Source organism: Syngnathus typhle, linkage group LG9 (assembly GCF_033458585.1).
Source record: "Syngnathus typhle isolate RoL2023-S1 ecotype Sweden linkage group LG9, RoL_Styp_1.0, whole genome shotgun sequence".
Lineage (NCBI taxonomy): Eukaryota > Metazoa > Chordata > Actinopteri > Syngnathiformes > Syngnathidae > Syngnathus > Syngnathus typhle.
The window spans coordinates 9,631,029-9,650,878 of record NC_083746.1 but is presented as its reverse complement, the minus strand read 5'-3'; the positions used below and the strand labels follow the sequence as shown (position 1 = coordinate 9,650,878).

The 19,850-nt window shown below is 43.3% G+C and overlaps 3 protein-coding genes across 5 annotated transcripts; 1 reads left to right on the top strand and 2 right to left on the bottom strand.

Annotated features, from left to right (window-relative positions):
• Positions 1 to 296: 296 nt before the first annotated feature.
• On the top strand, positions 297 to 14,012 carry osbpl6 (oxysterol binding protein-like 6). 3 transcript variants are annotated; one of them, XM_061287155.1, is made up of 23 exons: positions 297 to 570; positions 3,750 to 3,880; positions 5,661 to 5,783; positions 5,946 to 5,999; positions 6,090 to 6,203; positions 6,260 to 6,430; positions 6,766 to 6,901; positions 7,015 to 7,118; positions 7,361 to 7,453; positions 7,846 to 8,014; positions 8,435 to 8,565; positions 9,156 to 9,263; positions 9,556 to 9,687; positions 10,133 to 10,220; positions 10,337 to 10,590; positions 10,663 to 10,800; positions 10,861 to 10,924; positions 11,008 to 11,086; positions 11,259 to 11,403; positions 11,481 to 11,625; positions 11,693 to 11,819; positions 11,909 to 12,031; positions 12,377 to 14,012. In XM_061287155.1, exons 2-23 carry the CDS (start codon positions 3,794 to 3,796, stop codon positions 12,486 to 12,488), a joined length of 2,697 nt encoding a protein of 898 aa, XP_061143139.1. In that variant the 5' UTR covers positions 297 to 570; positions 3,750 to 3,793; the 3' UTR covers positions 12,489 to 14,012. The 3 variants fall into 3 exon arrangements, with proteins under 3 accessions (XP_061143139.1, XP_061143138.1, XP_061143140.1); XM_061287154.1 differs by having other exon boundaries at positions 3,750 to 3,931; XM_061287156.1 differs by lacking the exon at positions 9,156 to 9,263 and having other exon boundaries at positions 3,750 to 3,931.
• Positions 14,013 to 14,098: 86 nt separating this feature from the next.
• On the bottom strand, positions 14,099 to 16,900 carry prkra (protein kinase, interferon-inducible double stranded RNA dependent activator). Its single transcript, XM_061287157.1, has 8 exons — positions 16,697 to 16,900; positions 15,932 to 16,110; positions 15,766 to 15,847; positions 15,613 to 15,691; positions 15,335 to 15,452; positions 15,153 to 15,247; positions 14,920 to 15,082; positions 14,099 to 14,641 (listed from the first exon to the last, which is right to left on the bottom strand). The coding sequence occupies exons 1-8, from the start codon at positions 16,882 to 16,884 to the stop codon at positions 14,484 to 14,486; spliced, it is 1,062 nt and encodes a 353-aa protein (XP_061143141.1). The 5' UTR covers positions 16,885 to 16,900; the 3' UTR covers positions 14,099 to 14,483.
• A 1,594-nt stretch (positions 16,901 to 18,494) lies between these two features.
• Positions 18,495 to 18,912, bottom strand: LOC133159405 (protein FAM237A-like). Its single transcript, XM_061286359.1, has one exon. It carries the CDS (start codon positions 18,906 to 18,908, stop codon positions 18,495 to 18,497), a length of 414 nt encoding a protein of 137 aa, XP_061142343.1. The 5' UTR covers positions 18,909 to 18,912.
• Positions 18,913 to 19,850: the final 938 nt, after the last annotated feature.

Sequence of the window (19,850 nt, the reverse complement as noted above, 5' to 3'; positions counted from 1 at the left end):
CCGTGCCTGACTGCCTATATAGGGATAGATAGATTATCCATCTTTCTACCCATCCATCTATCTAATCTATCATTGGTTTAGTGTTGTCTTCTACATGGATGAACCCCCTCAATACCCCATTGATTGATTTGGAGCACCTCAGTTGAAATTTCCCCATTTCAGATGTTTACAACACCGTTATAACCTCCAGAATGACTTCTATTCTGAGTCTTACAATGCCGCGTTTTGAACCAGCATATGTCCGCACGATCCATTCCGTTGCTTTGTTCCCACCCAAAGCCGATCCTGCTGCAGGGAGGAGCTAGCAGAGTGCGGCTGAGCCGAGCCGAGCCGAGCATCACAACTCGCATACGAAGAAACGGGCAAACGCAGCACTTTTACCATCCCCGATTTCCGACTGGGTTCTGGCCTACGTGCAAAAACATGCCTGCTGCGAGAAATTGATATGGACTGTCGTTGAAACGGCTTACCTTTTGGAAGTGGACCGTCGCTTAGCAGGCAGAGGAGCTGCTCGATTGTTTCCTGCGCCAAGAACTGTCAAGACATGGTCATTACACCACCGCATCTGTGGTAAGGAATTAAGCAGTTCTCTCTGTCAGCACGACCATGACAAGAGTGCTTCCATACGAATGCTTTGATATGAAGTGTACTTCGTTGTTCATCATCCCAGCCGGCAAGACCCGAGCATCTTTTTTGTATTTGCATCCGGAGTGAATCACTGAGGACCATCCAGACGTGACCACCACCTAGCTGACTTTACTAGCATCTGCAAAGTGTGTCGTAAAAATGAAATGGCTTTTACTGTTTGCTCACTTGCTCGTTTACACATTTGCTTTTCGTGAGGCCTTAAAATAGGGGTGCCACTGAGGAGCAATTAAGCATCGTGACAAACGACTCTGCGTGACATCAGTGATGCAACCTACTCACCTTTTTAAATCAAACCTAATCAGAAGTACTTAACTTTTTTTGTTTCGTTTTGTTTCACGCCTTATACATAAAGCACGATTTATATTCTTAATATTCCATCCATGTTAGGGAGGCTGGCGGCTCGCCCATAGAGAAAGTTATCCAACTTCTATCACTTTAGGGGATTGCTCCACATTATCTGCCAGTTTTTCTGAGCCAAGGTCGGCTAGTGACCTTGCAGTTGTTTAAAATGACATCAAGTCATATGAATTAATGAGCAAAGATAACTGGAAATATTTTTTTCTGTAGCATATTTCTCTTGTAATGAGCTGCAGTTTAATTTCTTTGACCATCCTAAAAAAAACTCCATGATGAAGGTGTCCTTGTCCCGCTTTCATTTACATTCCCCCTTGTTATCTTAAACTATGTAAGACAAATTCCGTTATTGCATATTCATAACTGAATCGCGTCTTTGTTTACTCCAAAAGTGCTCTTTATGAACCCCATTTGAATAATCCCTCCGCAACACTGTTTATTCATCACTATAAAACAAAAACAAAACCCGGACTGCTTTTAGAACAGCGCTATGACTCATCTGTAATAGTCTTCATCCTTGGCCTCACTTTGTCATATTCACGTAGTGTCGTCAATACATTTCTTCCGCTTAACCTTCTTATTCCCAGTCTATTTTTCTGTAAAACAACTGGCCAGAAAGCATTGCAGAGTAAAAAAGCTCTTCCTAGATGATGTAATGAATGCAGCACAGGGTAAACTGGCTCTGTCCAGTTGCTGTTGTTAGGAAAAAGATGAGTGTCTCTTGAAAGAGACGTAGCTCTCGCCCTCTGCCTCCTAATGTCGCGTGAAACCGACTGGCTGGCTACTCTGTTGAGCCATGTGCATCTTAAAGCAGTAAAGTTGAGAATTCGGTTGTCCTCGCAGGTCAAGTCTGTTTGTGTTTAATATTGTAACGGGGAGATTGGCTGGGTTAGGAATTTGGGCTTTTCGTCAACCTCCACTAAAGATTGGATAGTGGATAAGGATATTGCATTTTTTCCAGCAGAAGACCCTGAGGGCTTTATCTTGTTCCAAGATTATTCCGGAGAGCAGATTGTTGTTATGCTGCTCTGCTGCTTTCTAACCTAGTTAAGCGACAAAATCCACTCGTTTTTATCCATCACCATTTTGCCTTTTGCTGTCAACTGAAAATGACATCACAGTCACTCAGGTAGCAACCAATCACGGCTCAGCTGGCAAACGTTACCAAACTTAGAGAACAGAGTCTGTGATTGGTCGTAGCTCTGATGTCATTTTCAGTCGACAGAAAAGTGGCAAAATGGCCGCCTCTATTTACGACATGGTACTCCTGCTCAAGTATTTATTATTTTTCTCTGAAACCTTTCTGGCAAAAGTTAGAAATTCAAAATGTATGGTAGGGTGTACAATAGCCACTGGGTTGAACAAGCTGTGAAAAAGAAGGTGTTTTCTTGCTGATGTCAACATTTCCTAGACATGGCGGTACTAATAACTGCTAACTGAAAAACGGTCAAGGGGAAATGAGGCTGTGGCGGTTGGCTCATTTCCAACCCACATGACACATTTCCCTTCTGCAGCATGCACATGCTCAAATGGAATATTGCACTCATAAAACCCCCGAGCTGAACTAAATATTGGAAATATTGACAAATACATATTGATGCATTTAACAACTCATCTAACCAACAACAGAAGGCAACAATCAAATGTGCCACATCATGATGGGTTGATTTTTCGCGTAAGTGAACTCTGAAATGAATTATTCAACTCCATTGACCTCAAATTGATCTTCTGTGTAATATAAAATCAGAACACAATGTACCACGAGTATAAATAAATTCCCGCTCACCTGTGCTTCGGTACTGTCACGGCCGCAGCTATGGTGACGTGACGCTCGCTCGCTTTGCTTTGTCGCTGTGCTCACACAGCGCCATAATCACAGCGACTGGATTTAGAAGATTAAGCTCAAGTCCTGAACCGAGACTCGCTCACATGGCAACTATCTTCGTTTTTGAGAAGAAATATTCCCACTCCCGGTGTTAAAACAGCAGTAACAGTCGTTTGTGGTGTGATTTTATGAATTCCTCATGAAAACAGATCTCAATCAAAAGTCAACAAGTCTATTAAACCGCTACGGTTCTTAGCATCACCGTATGTGTGTTAGAACCCTGTTTTGCCCAAGCTGAGATCTTACTTGGCTTAAGACAGAGAAGGCAGAGTGACAATGTTAAAGAGTTGAATAATACATTATCATGTGTGAGGGTAGTGCACAGCTGAGTGCGCAACGCTGAGGTCTCCAGAAGCTGCTCAGTGGGCTGAAGTTTCTCTTGAAGCTCGACAGATATCACGGCTTTAAAACCACCGCGTGTTTTGTAGACACGACTCACTGGTTTGTTACCACACGGTGGGCTGTGATAACGTCCTTTCAAGCAAATGACAGATATGACATTTCAATTTTCTAAAATCTGATTCACTCTGACAGTTTTGATTGATCCTTTTTTTGTATCCGTCTTTATACAAATACAGATTTAGGCGAGCTTGATCTGATCTGATTAGTCAGGACATGAATTGATCATCTGATGTGTCTGTCTGTGGTGGTCAGAGTGATCGGTCTCAAGATAATCTTTGACTCACTGCCAAGCACATTAGTCAGAGAACATCCATCCAATCCGGGTTGCTTATCGTAGTCATGAGGAGGTTCTGCAAAAAATTAGGCCAGCGGGATTTGGAGGTTTCCATCCGTCAATCCGCAACACAAATGTGCAAAACAACCGCGCATAGTTAGTAACTTGTCGACTTTTGTGTTTCAGATGACAACCGAGCATCAAGTAAGTGGCTAATCTGCAGATCTACCATGTCCCAATCGCAGCGAGGCGCGCACGGCCGCGCCATGAGCTCTGAGGAGAAGAACCCCGGGATGGTCAACAAAACCTCCACGCCGGTACACAAGAGCGCGTCGTCCTCATCCTCATCCCAACGTGACAGTCGGCAGGTGCGCTACGACACCTTTATATTAAAAAAAGTCAATTCATTATAGAATGGGCACGATCACAATTCTCAACCAATCAAAACAGATCGACTCTTTTGACGGACTCAGTTTGGAATAAGAATGAAAGCAGAAACTATGAGATCACCACTTTCCCATCGGCTCTGAGTTCTAAATATTTGATGTGGGACTGGTGCAGGCTTGGTGGTCATGCGGCACGCTGTGGTATGCTGCGTGGGAGCTCGTGTTCTCCTCCGAGTGCTCAGAGAGAAAAAGGAAGTCGCTTTGATGGGAGTTGAAAATATGACAATCGTCTTTGACGAAAAAGTCAAGACAGGATGTTAAACATGTCATCCCAACATGGCTGATTCAACTAGAGAAAGAGACGAGTTGAAAAATGATCCCCTGGACATTTTTCTTGATAGGAAACCTAAATGAGATCCAGGGCTTGTTTTCAGATCAATATTTGACACCTTCCACATCTGCTGACAGCTGCTGTTCATTCTCTCTGCAAAGCACAACCAGGGGAGGCATTAACTGCAGTCAGCAGCAGAAACTTGCTCCTATCTTAAGACTCAAACGAGGCGGCAACATTCAACCAATCAACAAGGCAACCACAATACAGCTTCTCTTCATCCGGCTCTTTTTTTTTTTCCTTTTCCATGACCAATAACTGCTCTCTTTGACATGCATAAAGGCCTCATTGTACTTCCTAAAGGGCACTAAAACTGCAGAAGTGCACTGGAGAAGCAGATGTGCCAAATAAGTGGGACGCTGCAATGATATTTATTTGTAGTGCTGATTTAGTTGAACATGTCCAGGGGGAGTCCTTAGCCTTGCTCAGCGTTGTTTGATTCACTGCAGGCAATGAAGAAGAAAAAAAATGCTACAATGCTCTCACTCATTGAGTTTTCTGCAGTAGGATCAATAAATGTGAGCCATGTGGAGGAAATCAAATTGGCTTCATTCATTTATGCTTTCAGGGTCAAAGTTTCTGAAGCAAAGTAAGGGAGATATTTCTTTGCCTGATATGGAAACAACCTGTAACAGAGCGGGGAGACCTTCTTAGTATGGCCACTCATGCGTTCCTCGCATGACCTTTACTCATCCTACGCCTCTCTGGGGGCTTTTCTGGATGGGTCACCTTGTTGCAACCAAGCTTCCATGAGGAATGGAACTCACGAGCGGTGTGCTATGGCCAGATAGCGCCTTGAAACGATGGCTCATCCGTTTCCTTTGAATCCTGATGTGCTTTTTTGCTAATGAAGTTGCGCGTCCCCAATAGCTCAAGGCCACTAACGCTCACAGGAGATAATTGACCTCATTACCAAAAACTGATCCCTTCAGCTGCTCTTTTGATTAAACAAGCTGTTGTCTCATTTTCAGTCTGCGCTGACAACAAATGGAGACTTTAGTAAGATTTTGTGGAGGATGATGGTTAGAAGTGTCCCTGTCTGACCTTGCCTTTCTATCTGCTCTAGAGAAGTCACTTTGATTTACAGACCCACTAAAGGCAAGAAGAGCATAGTCAGGAGGAAGCTAATGGAGGGGAAATACTCAGAGCACATGAGCGATGTGATGGGGGTAGCACAAACATTACGCAAGAGAGACCGATGAAGGGTTTCCTCCATTAGACTGTGGGCTTGAGCGTCATCCTGTTTTCTCCATCTCTCTTTCAATCCCGGAGGAACGAGCAGATCAGCTCTGACATTGCCTTCCTTTTGTCGTACTTTAGGAGGCAGACAGCTGGGAAATCATCGAGGGGCTGAAAATCGGTCAGAGCCACGTCCAGAGGCCAGATAAACACGAAGGTTTTATGCTGAAGAAGCGGAAATGGCCTCTGAAAGGCTGGCACAAGGTGGGGCAGCTTTTTCTCATTCAAGCTAGTTTCTTTTACGATAAGCCCAAATAAGTGCTTTGACACCACACCAGCGACAAAAACAAGAGTCCTCACCATCAAATGTTGCCTCTATTGTTTTTTTTGATAAACTAACACGACATTGTTGTTTTTCCTCTGCAGCGATTTTTTGTTTTGGACAATGGTATGCTGAAGTATTCCAAGTCCCCTATTGATGTAAGTAAACAAAGACTAAAAAAAAATCTTCCTATTTACATCACACCTCATTTTATTGAATGTGCCAAATGTAATCAATTTGTGTCTCAGATCCAGAAAGGCAAACTGCATGGCAGCATCGACGTCGGCCTCTCTGTGATGTCCATCAAAAAGAAGGCTCGCCGTATCGACTTGGACACCGAGGAGCATATCTATCACCTCAAGGTAAACGCCAAGAGACAATATCGTCATTTTTGCTATTGACTCATCCATCGTCTTAGGTGAAATCCCAAGACATCTTCGACGTCTGGGTGTCCAAGCTACGACATCACCGCCTTTACCGACAGAACGAGATCGTACGATCTCCTCGGGACGCCTCCATGCGGATGTTCCCTTCGTCTGCCGTCGCAGAGTCCCCGCAAGCGGCTTCGAGCGTCGGACATGACGCCAAGGTACTATTAGCGCTTGTGACACCAAATAGAGTGAACGGCTGGCAGAAAGTCTTCCTCGTAAATTGTTAAAAGGTCATCCGCGCTGTGATCAATTCACTGACTAATGGCCGCGTATGCGTGCTCGATTTGTGTCAATTGCTCTAATGGCTACTTGACAGGCAGAATGAATCTGAGCATTAGGATAAAGGAATCATTTTTCTTTCTGGAGTCTAGACATCTTGTGACTTGCTTCTTTTATCAATGAAAATGCCCGTTTGCGGCTTTCCTTCAGTTATATTCTTTAAAAAAAAAAAAAAAAAAGTTGGGTTACAGTTTTCCCTGGTATCTCTTGAAAGCATGCGAAAGGCAGCGGGTCGCCATGGCAAACATCAGCGACCACCCACAGCAGCTTGCCCATCTCCTACAGCAACGGTCAGAGCAAGGTGGCCGCCTGGCTGCAAGAATCCGAGGAGATGGACAAATGTGCAGAAGGTGCTGTGCTCCATACACGTGTCCCGGAATTATCCTCCTTGCTAGCTATTATCTCCCCAAGACATAATCAGCATTAGCATAATCAGCGTCTATCAATAATGACATCATTTCAGATCTTGCTCGATGCCAGTCCAACCTGACTGAGTTGAGTGGACTCTTGAAGAGTTTGGAGATTCTACAAAGGACTCAGTCGGCACCTAACTTTGCAGATATGCAGGTTGAACACACACACGCACACATAGACTTTTTGGATACCCTGTCCAATGTGGTTAGAGGAGCTCAGAGGCCTCTTTCATTGCTTTGTTTATCTCCACCATCAACTGCTCAGCGCCACTCCTCGCCTCAGATATTTTGTTTTGCAACTCATTTTTTGGAATGTTGTCTGATTTCTAACTTGGTCAAGTTATGTTGTCTTATTAACCGTTTTATTGCATACTGTGATCCATATTTGCCACTTAGACCGCTTGCGTAGAATTGTCAAAGAAAGAAAAGCGCATGAACAGAAGATGGAGGACAAAAAGTGTCGGCAAAGATGCTAAGTTCCAGCTTCAGGTACCACTGTGTGATTTTTCTTTTGCTTTGCATCACAAACACAAGAGGCCTGACTTTGTGAATTTCTTGAATTTGAAATAACACTGACTTTTTCAAATTTGCATCGGTCTTAGTCATTCTTGTTTTCTGTTGGCCCATTTGGCTTTTATTTTGACTTTTTATTTGACACCCCCCTGCTTAGCACATTGCGCATGTCCCCCCCCAAAAAGTCAGCTTTTATACACTTTATACAACACACCTCAAGACTCATTTGATAAATATTTGACTCGGGAACAGATAAGATCATAAAAGCATTTTGACTAGTGCATGCTTGATTTTCCAGGGTTAGACAACGCTAGCTTTCAACATGATTGCGCTTCTCGTTTGATCAAGCCCGCATCATCTCTGTTTAGGTCCCGCTGTCATCCAGCATGTCGCCTGTCCGCCTCCACTCATCCAACCCTAACCTCTGCGCCGAGCTGGGGGACTTCCAAGCTCCCGCTTCCCGGCTGACAGACAGCGTTGAGTCCACCTGCGACTACATTAAACTACAAGAGGAATTCTGCACCATTGCCCAAAAAGGTATAAACAAGTCTGACTGTAGAGAGTCTTAAATTATTTTCGTCACAATGTGGATACAGCCTACTTAATAAATCAGGAAGAAACAGGTCTATATCTGTAACAATGGAAGGTGCCTTCAAAACCATATGTGGGTTGTTATATAGACAAGCAGCGGACAGTGAAGCGCGTCACATGTGAGATGGCCGTGCAGCTGCAGTTGACTGCTAGCGTTAGCTCGGGGGCATCGTTCTATTATATAAGATAGTGCGCGAAGGGATCCCTCTCTGTCAACCCTCTGCACGCTCACAAGGCAATTTGGCGTCTCGTTGCGAACGGTACATCGCATTTGTGCACCGAGTCAAAGCAGCTGATGCAAAAAAGAAAATAATTATGCCGCACGAATGATCATCGTGGTGATTGCGTCATTGTGTCTGTGCACAGTCCACACTCTGCTCAAGTCGGCCTTCAACACGGTAGCCATAGAAAAAGAAAAGATCAAGCAGATTCTGTCGGACCAAGACCAGTCCGACCCATCGACCCAGATCCACTCCCTCAGGAAGTCTCTGTCACAGGTAACGAGCCCGTCCTCCACCTCAAACACATCAGCCAAGAAGAAAATGCTGACAAGAGATTAAATAACTATATCGATACCTACCGCCGCTACAAATTTATATAATATTGTACAACAAGCTGATATTTATATATCCTTGCTAATTGGAGAGAAAAAGAAATGTGCCGTGGACTTCATTAACGCTGCTCCTTGGGCTGTCTTCTCTGCACCACTGACTTACTGTGATTGGACTGCTTCTCACTGACTGTTTCCATCACAACAGTAAAACTGTTCTGCTCTGTCCAGAGCTAAAAGCTGATGTGACGACATTGCCCAAAAAGCTTCTCGACAAAAGCCATATGGGGGGAAATGATAGCCGTACATCACTATAGATTCAAATTTGGTCACAAATCAATATGGTTCTTGCTTTTAAATTGTGTTTTCATTTGAAGCAGTGAAATATTTGCTGCTCTCGCAGCTCCACATAAATAGGAATAAAAAAAATACACTATCCCAACCTCTGAGCACAAACCTATGAGCACAATTGTACGGCAATAACAAATCTATTTTGGTTGATTAATTTTGCCCCAAATTATTCCATGTTCGCCCAAGGCCATGACCCAAAACGCAGAACTACGAACCCGGTTGAACCGCATCCACTCAGAGTCTGTCCTGTCGGAGCAAGTCGTCAGCGTGAATATCATTTCCACTCCTGATGAGGTTGGTGACTGTGTTCATTATGGCGCTGACAGTGCTAATTGAAGGCGGCCATATTGATAAAACAACAGGGCGGCCAGGTAGTTGTATTATTGATTTCCTGCGTTATTGATCGATGACCTTACAGATTGATGGTTTCTTCGGCGGAGGCTCGCAGTTACGTTTTAACGGCTCGTAATTTGGTGTGCATGCTGACATAAATGTGATGGGGGAAATGACTCATTAGAAATGGATGGACCATTTCATACATAATACACTTGTGCCTCTAACGTGTTTTGCATGTGTTTGCCGGCAGGTAGTAGAGCAGATGGGAATCCCGCTGACTCAGCAGGCCTCTAATGAGAGCCGGCTCTCCATGTCGGAGTCTGTTTCTGAGTTTTTTGACGCCCAGGAAGTGCTCCTATCGGCCAGCTCGTCAGAGAACGAGGTAATTTGGAGGTGCACTGCGAGGAGCATCGTGGGTTAACTAGCAACTAATGAGAGCAACTCAATCAGAGTCAGGCACTTAGAAGGGCTCTTGTTAATTGGGCCAGAGGCCTCATCCCTCATTTGGCTTCAGTTTGCTCTTTTATTTCTTGATATTTAATTAGAACAAAGCTTCCAGCTCTGTTTAAAAGAACAATTTGGCCGCTTGGAAGCTTCATCTCTGCCTGCTAACTCCCCTTGTAGCCTCGGAGGGGCTGTTAAAGAGAGTTGCTCTCCTGGCATGCATTGAGCCATGTGAAGGATCACTCCCAGGGGATTTTTATCACAGCGTAACACGAAGGCAGGCCCATTCAGACCCAAAACACCAGGAGACTGCTAATACAGATGCGTAGCCAAAGCTGTCTCCAGTTTGTCGGACTCTCCTAAATCTTCCCCTCCCTGAACAGGGTTCAGACGATGAGTCATACGTCAGCGACGTGAGCGATAACATCTCAGAGGACAACGCCAGCGTGACCGACAACGTTTCCAGACAAAGTAGGTCCAAAGACGGGATCTATTTCCTTCATTTATGATTCATGAAAAATCTACACGCGTTCTTAGATCCTGAAACCTGTAAGTATCATTTTTAAAAAAGTGCTTTCTTTCCGCAGTGGCTAACGGAGACTTTGCCGGCTGTGCCTTCCGTAACGGACGGCGCAGCTGTCTACCGGCGCCCAGCCCCGACACGGGTAACATCAATTTGTGGAACATCTTGCGAAACAACATCGGCAAGGACCTATCCAAAGTCTCCATGCCCGTGGAGCTCAACGAGCCTCTCAATACGCTGCAGCGCATGTGTGAAGAGATGGAGTACAGCGAGTTGCTGGACAAGGCTGCTGAGACGGTGGATCCCTTTGAACGCATGGTAAAGATTAAAAAATAAAACAATTATTATGGTTAATTCCGGTTGATGTTAGCGGTGATGTTGTTTTGCTAGGTTCTGGTCGCCGCCTTCGCTGTCTCAGGCTACTCATCCACTTACTACCGAGCAGGAAGTAAGCCATTCAACCCACTCCTCGGAGAGACGTACGAATGTATAAGAGAGGACAAGGGCTTCTGTTTTTTCTCAGAACAGGTACAGTTGTGCTCACGCAATGTCGTTGGGTAAAAGTAGTAATTGTGTGGTTGTGTCAAGGTAAGCCACCACCCTCCCATCTCCGCCTGCCACTGCGAGTCCAAGAATTTCACCTTCTGGCAAGGTAGGCTTAGTGGCGGGATTCTAGATGGATGCAATAAATTATTTCAACATCAATAAATGTGACGTTATGATTTTGTTTGTCAGATGTGAGATGGAAAAACAAATTCTGGGGGAAATCAATGGAGATCTTGCCAATTGGGACAGTGAGCCTTATGATTCCCAGGTACCCTCCATTGTTTTTAACAACAATCAAGTGTATTTAGACAAAGTCAATTAGTGGTCTCGTTAAGTGAACGCGAGTTATTGGATCATGAAATTGGCCGTAAAAAACAATATCAAACATTTTGCTTCCTTGCCCACTACATGTCTACATTGTTTGCGGTTGATGTGTTCAGGTTTGGAGATCACTACGAATGGAACAAAGTCACCACGTGCGTCCACAACATCCTCAGCGGGCGTCGGTGGATCGAACACTACGGCGAGATCACCATCAGGAACACAAAAAGCAGCGCTTGCCTCTGCAAACTCACTTTCGTCAAGGTTTGACTGCTTTACTTTATCACCTCGGAGTTGCGAGCTCCATGTGGTGATAGTGGGCCATTCTTTCTTTTTTTTAGGGGAACTACTGGAGTTCTAATGTTAATGAGATCCAAGGATTTGTGATGGATCAGGAAGGGAAAGTCATCCATAGGCTTTTTGGAAAATGGCACGAGGGGGTTTACTGTGGCGTCCCACCTTCTGCCAAATGTATCTGGAGGCCAGGTTGGTAGCCTGATATTTTACAAAAATGGGGGAAAATCCTCTCTAATCTTGGATCTTTTCTCGCTAGGCTCCATGCCCACAGACTACGAGCTATACTACGGCTTCACCAGGTTTGCCACTGAACTCAACGAACTTTGTCCCGATCTTAAAGACGTCCTGCCGCGAACGGACGCACGCTTCAGACCCGATCAAAGGTCACGGGGAGCGCCGTCAACCACAAATTCCACAGGGTGGATAGCAACTTTAGTAACTCAAGGTGCACTCTGCCGTATATATATACCAGGCACTTAGAAGAGGGGAACTTGGAGCTGGCCTCTTCCGAGAAGCAGCGAATTGAAAACCTGCAGAGGACCAGGAGGAAGTGGAATGAAGATAATAATATCAAACAGGAGCCCCGCTTCTTCAAGTAAGACAAGTGCACTCAATGTCAAACCTCGCCTGTTGCTTCCCATTCATTTGCATGACAATTCAGCCCTTTCAACCTTTAGCTTGTGCGTCACAATGACGTGGGAGTTAATGACAAAGTGAAATTGGGATATAAAAAAAAAAGGAAAGACGGAAGTCCACAACAAAATGTAAAGAGGCAGTTGATTTGTGCGTCACACTCTCAACTATTCTTAGCTTCTCTTTGACTCACCATAATCGTGTTTGCTTCTCATGTATTTTTTTTTAGGAGCTCCGATGTTGAAGTGGGAACTACTCCTACAACACTGACTTTTTAGTCACATTTTACATCTGTGTTTTGTTGCAGGAAAGTGGTTGACGCTAATCACAGGGAACGATGGGTCTCCAACAACTTATACTGGGAGCTGCGCAAGAACCCTGGTTTCATCAACATGGAGCCCACAGTGAGCCTGTGGTAACACACGGCCCTTTGCTCCGCTCTCCACATTCAGCGTCTGACTGCACACTTAAGATGTGAGGAGACTCATTAAAACAAGCACTTGGACGCGAGCGACAACCCCCCCCCCCCCATTGAAGGAAACCTCACGGTCACCTTCACCGTCCTTCCAAAGGTTATGTCGAATTTTACTCAGCTTCTCTAACGACTCCCAAGTCGGCCTTAAACGCGGACGCCCATACTTAGCTACGACCACATGCATGCTTAGAGAGCTTTCACTGGCTTCCAGCCATACTTATTACATCGTTAATGTTGTAGAAAAATAGATATTTTTATAAAATATCTCGGCAGATTTTATTTATTTTTTGCCTTTTAATACGGTTTGTGCCGGGGAACAAGTTGTCAAACCACACAGCTGAGGAACTATTGACATGTGAATATGTTCAGCTGAGCCCACCCCCACACGCGTCACACACATTTTCTATTACTAACCACTTATCAACTGTGGCTAAATCTGGAGCACCCCAATCCAAATTGCTTTGACGTCAGATCCGAGAGAGAGGTCCTGGCAAACAGTCTCATTCATTCATTGACTGAAAAAAACTTCGGGTCAATATATTGAGTAGAAAACATCACATTCAGGCAGCTACTTGGTCAACCCCGAAACAGCAGCGCCACCTATTGCTCATTTAAGGAAAATACTGCTTCTGCTACCTTAATAGTAACTAGCCTCTAAAACTGAGAGAGCCACAACATTGGGCAATTTGTTTCAACACTTTTGCTGACAAACAAAACAAAGACAATTATTGCTTATCATATATCCACTTTCTCCCCACAACAAGTATTTGGTTTCACTTGCTGTGCCTTAATGCATTTAAGAATGACCACACACACACACACACACACTGCTGGTGAGAAGTTGTACCATTCGCACCAATCTGCATCTGATGATTAAGCCAAAGGAACAACTTGTGTTCTTGCCAAATATCTTTGACAGTTGATGTAAACGAAGCTCTTTGCTATGCTACCATCCAACAACACGCCAACTGAAGCAACTGTAAATACAGCATATCTGGAACCCTGAAAATAGGGGCCGTCCATCTATCCACTCTCTGTAGCGTTTGTCCTTATTGGGGTCACAAGGGAGCTAGAGTCTACCCCAGCTGACTTCGGGCGAGAGGTGGGCTACACCCTGGACTGGTTGCTGGCCAATGGTGTGAGGACTCCATGTGGTGGTGTGTGTGTTTGAGTGACACTGCAGCACAAGGGGAAAATAGAATGGACAAACAAGATGTTTTTATTTATAAAAAAAAAAAAAAAAAACAGCCCTCCATCTATGTTCTACCTGCATGTGTAGCCTGCCAATGATTGTTGCAGATGCCTTACAGAAAGGTTCTGTTTTTGTCGTGGACCGCACCGCGTCCGCTCGGTTCCCTGATGGTACCTTCTTTCAAAAGTGCAATTGAAACTAAAGTACATATCTTTTCATCAACACTGTACACTGCTGCTACATAGCGCTTGGACTAATAAAACCGGACCTTCCGTGCGTGGTTTACTCACTCTGTGTGCGTGTGTCAGAACAACAACACAACGATCTCATACTGACTTGAGAATTACTGAAAAGGAACCAGCTTGTTTCCGTTATTTTATTTTCTGACTTGACACATGGTTGGAGTGGAAATGGGTAAGTGCGTTGTGTGTACATTTTGTCACTCTGAACATATTGCTGCTATTTTTTGTTTTTTTCTTCAACTGAAGTTTTAGTGCAATCAACATTTCTAGTACTACAGCTGGGTAAGAGATGTCCCAATACGGCGGCCATGTTAGAAAGGGCGACAGTCCCACAAAGGGTCATAGGGTGCATAATTAGCATTGTCGAGCATTGTCTATTTTAAGCATTTGTATATTTATTTCCAATAATTTTGTTCTCTACAGGGTGTTTTTGGCCACGATAAAAAGTGTTTTAGTTACGATTTGTCCGTGTTAAATATGTAACTTTCAGTCCAGTTTGTGGGGATTAGTTGGTGGAGGCCATGATCTTGATATACTGAAGTGCGCTGTGGGCGGCGGCGTTGTGCGCATTAATGCGAGAAATGCCCGTGCCGTGGTAAATGGTGACGGGGGAGGTGGACAGCTCCACCAGGCACTGGTACTGACCGTTAGCTGTCAACTCATCTGCAAAACACAGGCACAGGTCCTTAGAACGTCGCTTAGGGCTGCATCAGGCAGCTCAGTTACCATGGAAACTAGCAGGTTGGTACCTTTCTTGTTTCTACTCAATGGATTTAAAATGATGCAGGATAAAAACTATTACCGGGACAATATCCGAAAAATCTTGGCTGTAGTGCAAGACTTTTAAGTTTACTATTGCAAAAATTCAAGTCTGATTTCTTTCTAACAGTTTGTTTGGAGGCATCATACACTTGGAAAGAATAGAAATTCTAAGCACTTACCGATGTCTAAATAGGAGACGTCAAAGTTTTGCTCTTTGGACAGCTCGGTCATCAGCTCAACGTAATCCGTGTAGGGAATACTCAGCGGGTTCCTCCTCAGGGAGGAAATCTTCTCGGCCGACGAGCCCTTCAGATTGTCGAATCGCACCCTGGGCTTTGGTGTCTGTGAGGCAATTAAGTAAAAAATTGTCATGGGTGGCTACAGTCAGCGTTACGTTAGACACGTGACCCACCCATGTGATTAGAGAAGATCCTGACAGACTCTGAAGCTTAGCCACCATCTTCTCGGCAGCTGCCTTCTTTGCCGCTTTTTTGGAGCATGCAGTAGCTGCTCAGTCAAAATACGAGCAATGACGAATGACAATTAAGACAAACAGCCATGCGGCGTGATTTCCCATGAACGACGCGCACCTACCCGTCTCTGACAGGGACTCTATTGCACAGCTGATGGTGAATTTTCGGTCATGCGTCGGACCGGTCTCTGATAGCAACGTGTACTCAGGAAGACGCCAACCTCTCTGCAAGGCCAGCTCCTATCGGGAAGGAATAAGTACATGTCACCATTGCCTTTGCCCTAGGAAAGAATGATTAGCTTAATGCAAACACACATTTTAAAAAACTATTTAAAAAAAACAAAAAAAACACAAAGTTTAAAACAGTGAAATGTGGATAATGAACAGAATGACTTATTACCTGCAGTGTGCCCACTGAGTTGGGGTGTCCGCATAATTCTGCTCCAACACCGTTACTCTCGGATTTCACTTGTAGGTTCCTGCAGGAAAGACATTAACGTAAACACCTTTGTTTGTGTATGAATGACTTGAGCAGCATATCGGGTGTACTCACAAGGCTGTCATGTCAATCTCTAGGATACGCAGCGCATGCTCAGCAGCCATGTGTTTGGCTGTCTTTTTACTGGGACCTTTACCTGGAAGACATAAGATCAGAAGATACCACCGTCAAATACAATGGTTATCTGTCTAAAATAAATCAAGCATACACAAACATCGACCTGTGCAGTAGACATCTCCGACGGTTACGCTGAACGCAAAGCTGGGCTGGTGGGCCTGGCCTTCGGCTTTCTCCAGCATGTAGACAGGGACTTTGTCATGCTTGGCGCCGTACTCATGAAGAATCTGAATTGGGGTCTTGCCAGCGGCGTTGGCCTTTGGGACTGCATCTTTATTTGGCCTGTGTAAAGTCACACAGATTTGAAATGTCATCACCGGCACATGGGATTTTAATTTTCCTTTGCAGACTATTTGTTGGTTTAACGCCAATATTAAATCCAAATGTTACATTTTAAGAATAATGTACCTCTTAAATGCTAAAGTCGCATTTTGAGATTCTGAAAACTTTAATTTATCCCTGCTGGGCAATCTTTCAAGGGCCAGTGAAGAAAAAAAAACGAGGGGTCACAGGATTCTGACTTTTTTCTCAGAATTCTGACTTTGAAGTGGGAATTCTGACTTTATTCTCAGAATTCTGACTTTAAAGTCAGAATTCCCCCTTTAAAGTCAGAATTCTGAGAATAAAGTCAGAATTCCCAATTTCTGACTTTAAACTCAGAATTCTGACTTTATTCTCAAAATTCTGACTTTAAAGTCGGAATTCTGACTTTATTCTCAGAATTCTGACTTTATTCTCAGAATTCTGACTTTAAAGTCAGAATTCCGACTTTATTCTCAGAATTCTTTATTTATCTATCTTTATTATTTCTTTATCTCAACACATCAATCAATATATTGACAAAGTATTAGTGGCGGGGGCGACTAACCTTGAGTCGATGGACATGGGTTCTGCTTGGTGAATTTCCTGAGACATGACGTTGGCTCTTGTATCGTTTTGACGAGTTGTTAGCTGGTGATTCCGTAAATTATTATGAGCATGGATTATGTTTATTTCATTGTGGTTGGCAGTGTGACGACTAGCCTGCAGGTAGCCGCCGCCGTATGGTAACAACATCCGGGTTCGTGAGGTCACGGGAAGTGACTTAACTGTCTGCATGCTGTTTGTTATCGCTCCCTGTTGGCAAGCTATAGTATAAGTAGTAAACAGTTCTTGCATTTCACAGCGCGTTTTGGGCATCGGTTCGAAAAAAAAATGTAATTATACACACAACTCAAAAATCAAATTGAACAGAAAAAGAATGCTAAAAATAGGAAGCACCAATCCTAGTCCAAAACGTAAGAATAAAAATTAATAAATAAATAAAATAGAATGAAATTTAATTAAGTACGAAAATAGGAAGCAAAACGGAATTTTGACTCAATTATATACAACAACAGCTTTGATAACCTGGCAAAATGTCTTTACAATACAGAACGTTCCATGCAGCCCACTACTAAATGACGTCACTGTCAGCAACACTTCGTCGTCCACGTAACGACACTTGAGTCATGCTTAATTATGACTTCATACGAATTTATATATTCATATATATATATTCTTCTTCTGAATGTCTCTAAAACACGATGCTGTGGATTTGAACATAGATTCTGACATGAAATAATTTTTCCAAAATTATTATTAGTCTACTTTTTGGGTATGATTCTGATATGGCTTCCTCATAACCTTTTGCTTTATCTTTCTTTTTCTTTTTTTTTGCATCCATGCAAGCATGTATATACTATGCATGTTTGTATGTGTGTTTGTATGCATTTATGTTTATATGTATGTTAAGTCTCAATGTCAAGACAAAAAAAAGGCAAAGATAGCAAATAAGCAACATGCTTTATCCAGTAAGTGTCATGGTGTTTTATTGGTGCATATTTCAAGTAGTTTTGCGCTTTATGGTTTTGATGTGACCTTTGTGTCTCACTCGGACGCTGAGCCCCATCCTCCAGTTTGCCCCGGAGCTGTTGAACTTGAACGACTCTGGAGATGCACGCGCACACACACACGCGCACACACACACGGATGCAAAAAGGTAAGTGCAGTCAAACATTAAAGCTGAGAAAAGGGATCGTGTGACAAAAAAAAGCGGAGATGCAGTCATAGTTTGACGATGAGACTGAATTTGAGTTTCACATGCTCTAAAAATACAAGACGTTTGCATATAGTATTTTAACACATGTTAAAATTTGCAAACATATTTTGTGTTTTTTGTACGTAAAGGTGAAAGGTGTTGTGTGAAAGTATTGTCTTATATTGTCTATATTGTCTCATAGGAGACATCGAGATCAATTATGAAAATGTTTAATAATAATTATACCTTCAGAGAGGTAATCATTAAACAACTGACTTGTAGTATTACTTTGAAAAGTGTTACCATGGCAAATTATTGGACATTCAAGCATTTAATTCAGTGAAAAACTTATTTAAAAAAACGCTTATAATTAACTATGTAATAAAACAATCATATTGATGTAATGTGTACCATTTTACTTACAATAAATGTATCATTATAATAGCTTAAAGTATGGACCGCAAAAGGTCGACAAAAGCAAAATGCAACGAGCGTCTGTTTAATATAAAAAACAATCACATAAAATAATTGAGGATTTTGATTTGTTAAAAATAAATAAAAGTAATTCTTTACTTTTATTTAATTTTTTGTTACTTTTGTTATTCTGCTACTCACTGTCCGTGGTGAGGGAATGCACCCTGGTGACGTGTCTTCGTCCGAGGCCGTGGCTCCTGGACATGACGCAGTCCAAGTACATTTCCCAGAAGATCCTCGCCAGGTCCCAGAAGAGGGTCGTGTGCTTGGCATTGTCCGACGCCCGGAGCACTTCCATGAGTCCCCAGAAGCCAGCCACCGTGTCGGCCACCCTGGGCGAGCGCATCTCCAGGAGTCGAGCCGACGCCAAGTCCCAGCACTGCGGGTCGGCGCGGGGCGCCGTCAGGGGGTCCACCTGCCGGGGGTCCACCTGGCAGTGCAGGGGCACCGCGCACACGCAGCTCAGGACCAACATTGTGGCCACTGGCTTATTCAGTGCCAGCGGGGGCATCTGCAGATCAGGCCAGTGAGCACCGCAAGGCACCATTTGGCCTTTGAGGGCATAACACCACCTAAATTGATTCGAACACAAATTGATCACTTACCATAAAAATTGTGAAGTTTAGTGACGTCACCGCCTCGTCCTTCAGTCAGCACTGCTCAATTTAGTTGTCCCTTGCACGGTGCTCAATCTATATAAATTGAAGTGAGCAATGGATGCAACCAAGGAAGAAAATGAGCGACCAAACTATCTCTTGGGAGGCTGCAACAAATACTCACAGTCAACAAGTGTGAGGAGAAAAAACACACACACAAAGTGTACATGCTTACATGTGTAAGCTTGACATTTGATACGTTTTTTAAAATTATTTTACAATATACAAATAGAAGTTTCTATTTCTTGCAGATCTCAATGACTATATTTGTTATATTTGACTTCATAAAAAGCTATTGTCTTTTGTTTCTTTATATTTTGTCAAAAGTCTCAACAGGCTTATTCAATGTAATAATGTAAATACTTGGAGATTAAAAATTAATAATTAAAAATAAACTCTTAAAATCTTACAGTATTGTAACACATGGGAGGGAGGTCACTAGCCACTAAAATCTTACAGTATTGTAACACATGGGAGGGAGGCCACTTGCCACTAAATTACTAAGTTAAATTATTATAGTATATACTATTACTAAATTAAATTAATCTTCGTCAGTCAAAATAGTCAATCGTAAATGTAAATTGTGAGACTTCTTTTTTGTTTTTAATTGTAAGACATTATATTTACCGTCATTTGGAGAAATGACTATTTAAAGTCCCTTACACTGTAGATGACTCCAGGACAATGTGGTGGTGTAATAAAACTCAAATTCAAGGGCTGAGTCAAGATGAAAAGCGAGGACACATTTCCGGGCTTTTATCGAAATGTCAGGCGCATGTGTGACGTCGCCCGTTATTATCTTCACAGTGAGCGGCCAACTTTAAATGTTGCTG

Excerpts from the sequence above, each read along its gene's own strand:
- prkra (XM_061287157.1), bottom strand. The coding sequence starts at position 16,884 with ATGTTGTTACCATACGGCGGCGGCTACCTGCAGGCTAGTCGTCACACT. Across the intron at positions 16,111-16,696 it reads CCCATGTCCATCGACTCAAG|GCCAAATAAAGATGCAGTCC; the intron begins GTTAGTCGCCCC and ends GACTTTACACAG. Across the intron at positions 14,642-14,919 it reads CGTCTCCTATTTAGACATCG|ATGAGTTGACAGCTAACGGT; the intron begins GTAAGTGCTTAG and ends TGTGTTTTGCAG.
- LOC133159405 (XM_061286359.1), bottom strand. The coding sequence starts at position 18,908 with ATGGTGCCTTGCGGTGCTCACTGGCCTGATCTGCAGATGCCCCCGCTG.
- osbpl6 (XM_061287154.1), top strand. The coding sequence starts at position 3,794 with ATGTCCCAATCGCAGCGAGGCGCGCACGGCCGCGCCATGAGCTCTGAG. Across the intron at positions 6,204-6,259 it reads AGCATATCTATCACCTCAAG|GTGAAATCCCAAGACATCTT; the intron begins GTAAACGCCAAG and ends CCATCGTCTTAG. Across the intron at positions 10,925-11,007 it reads GAATTTCACCTTCTGGCAAG|ATGTGAGATGGAAAAACAAA; the intron begins GTAGGCTTAGTG and ends TTTGTTTGTCAG.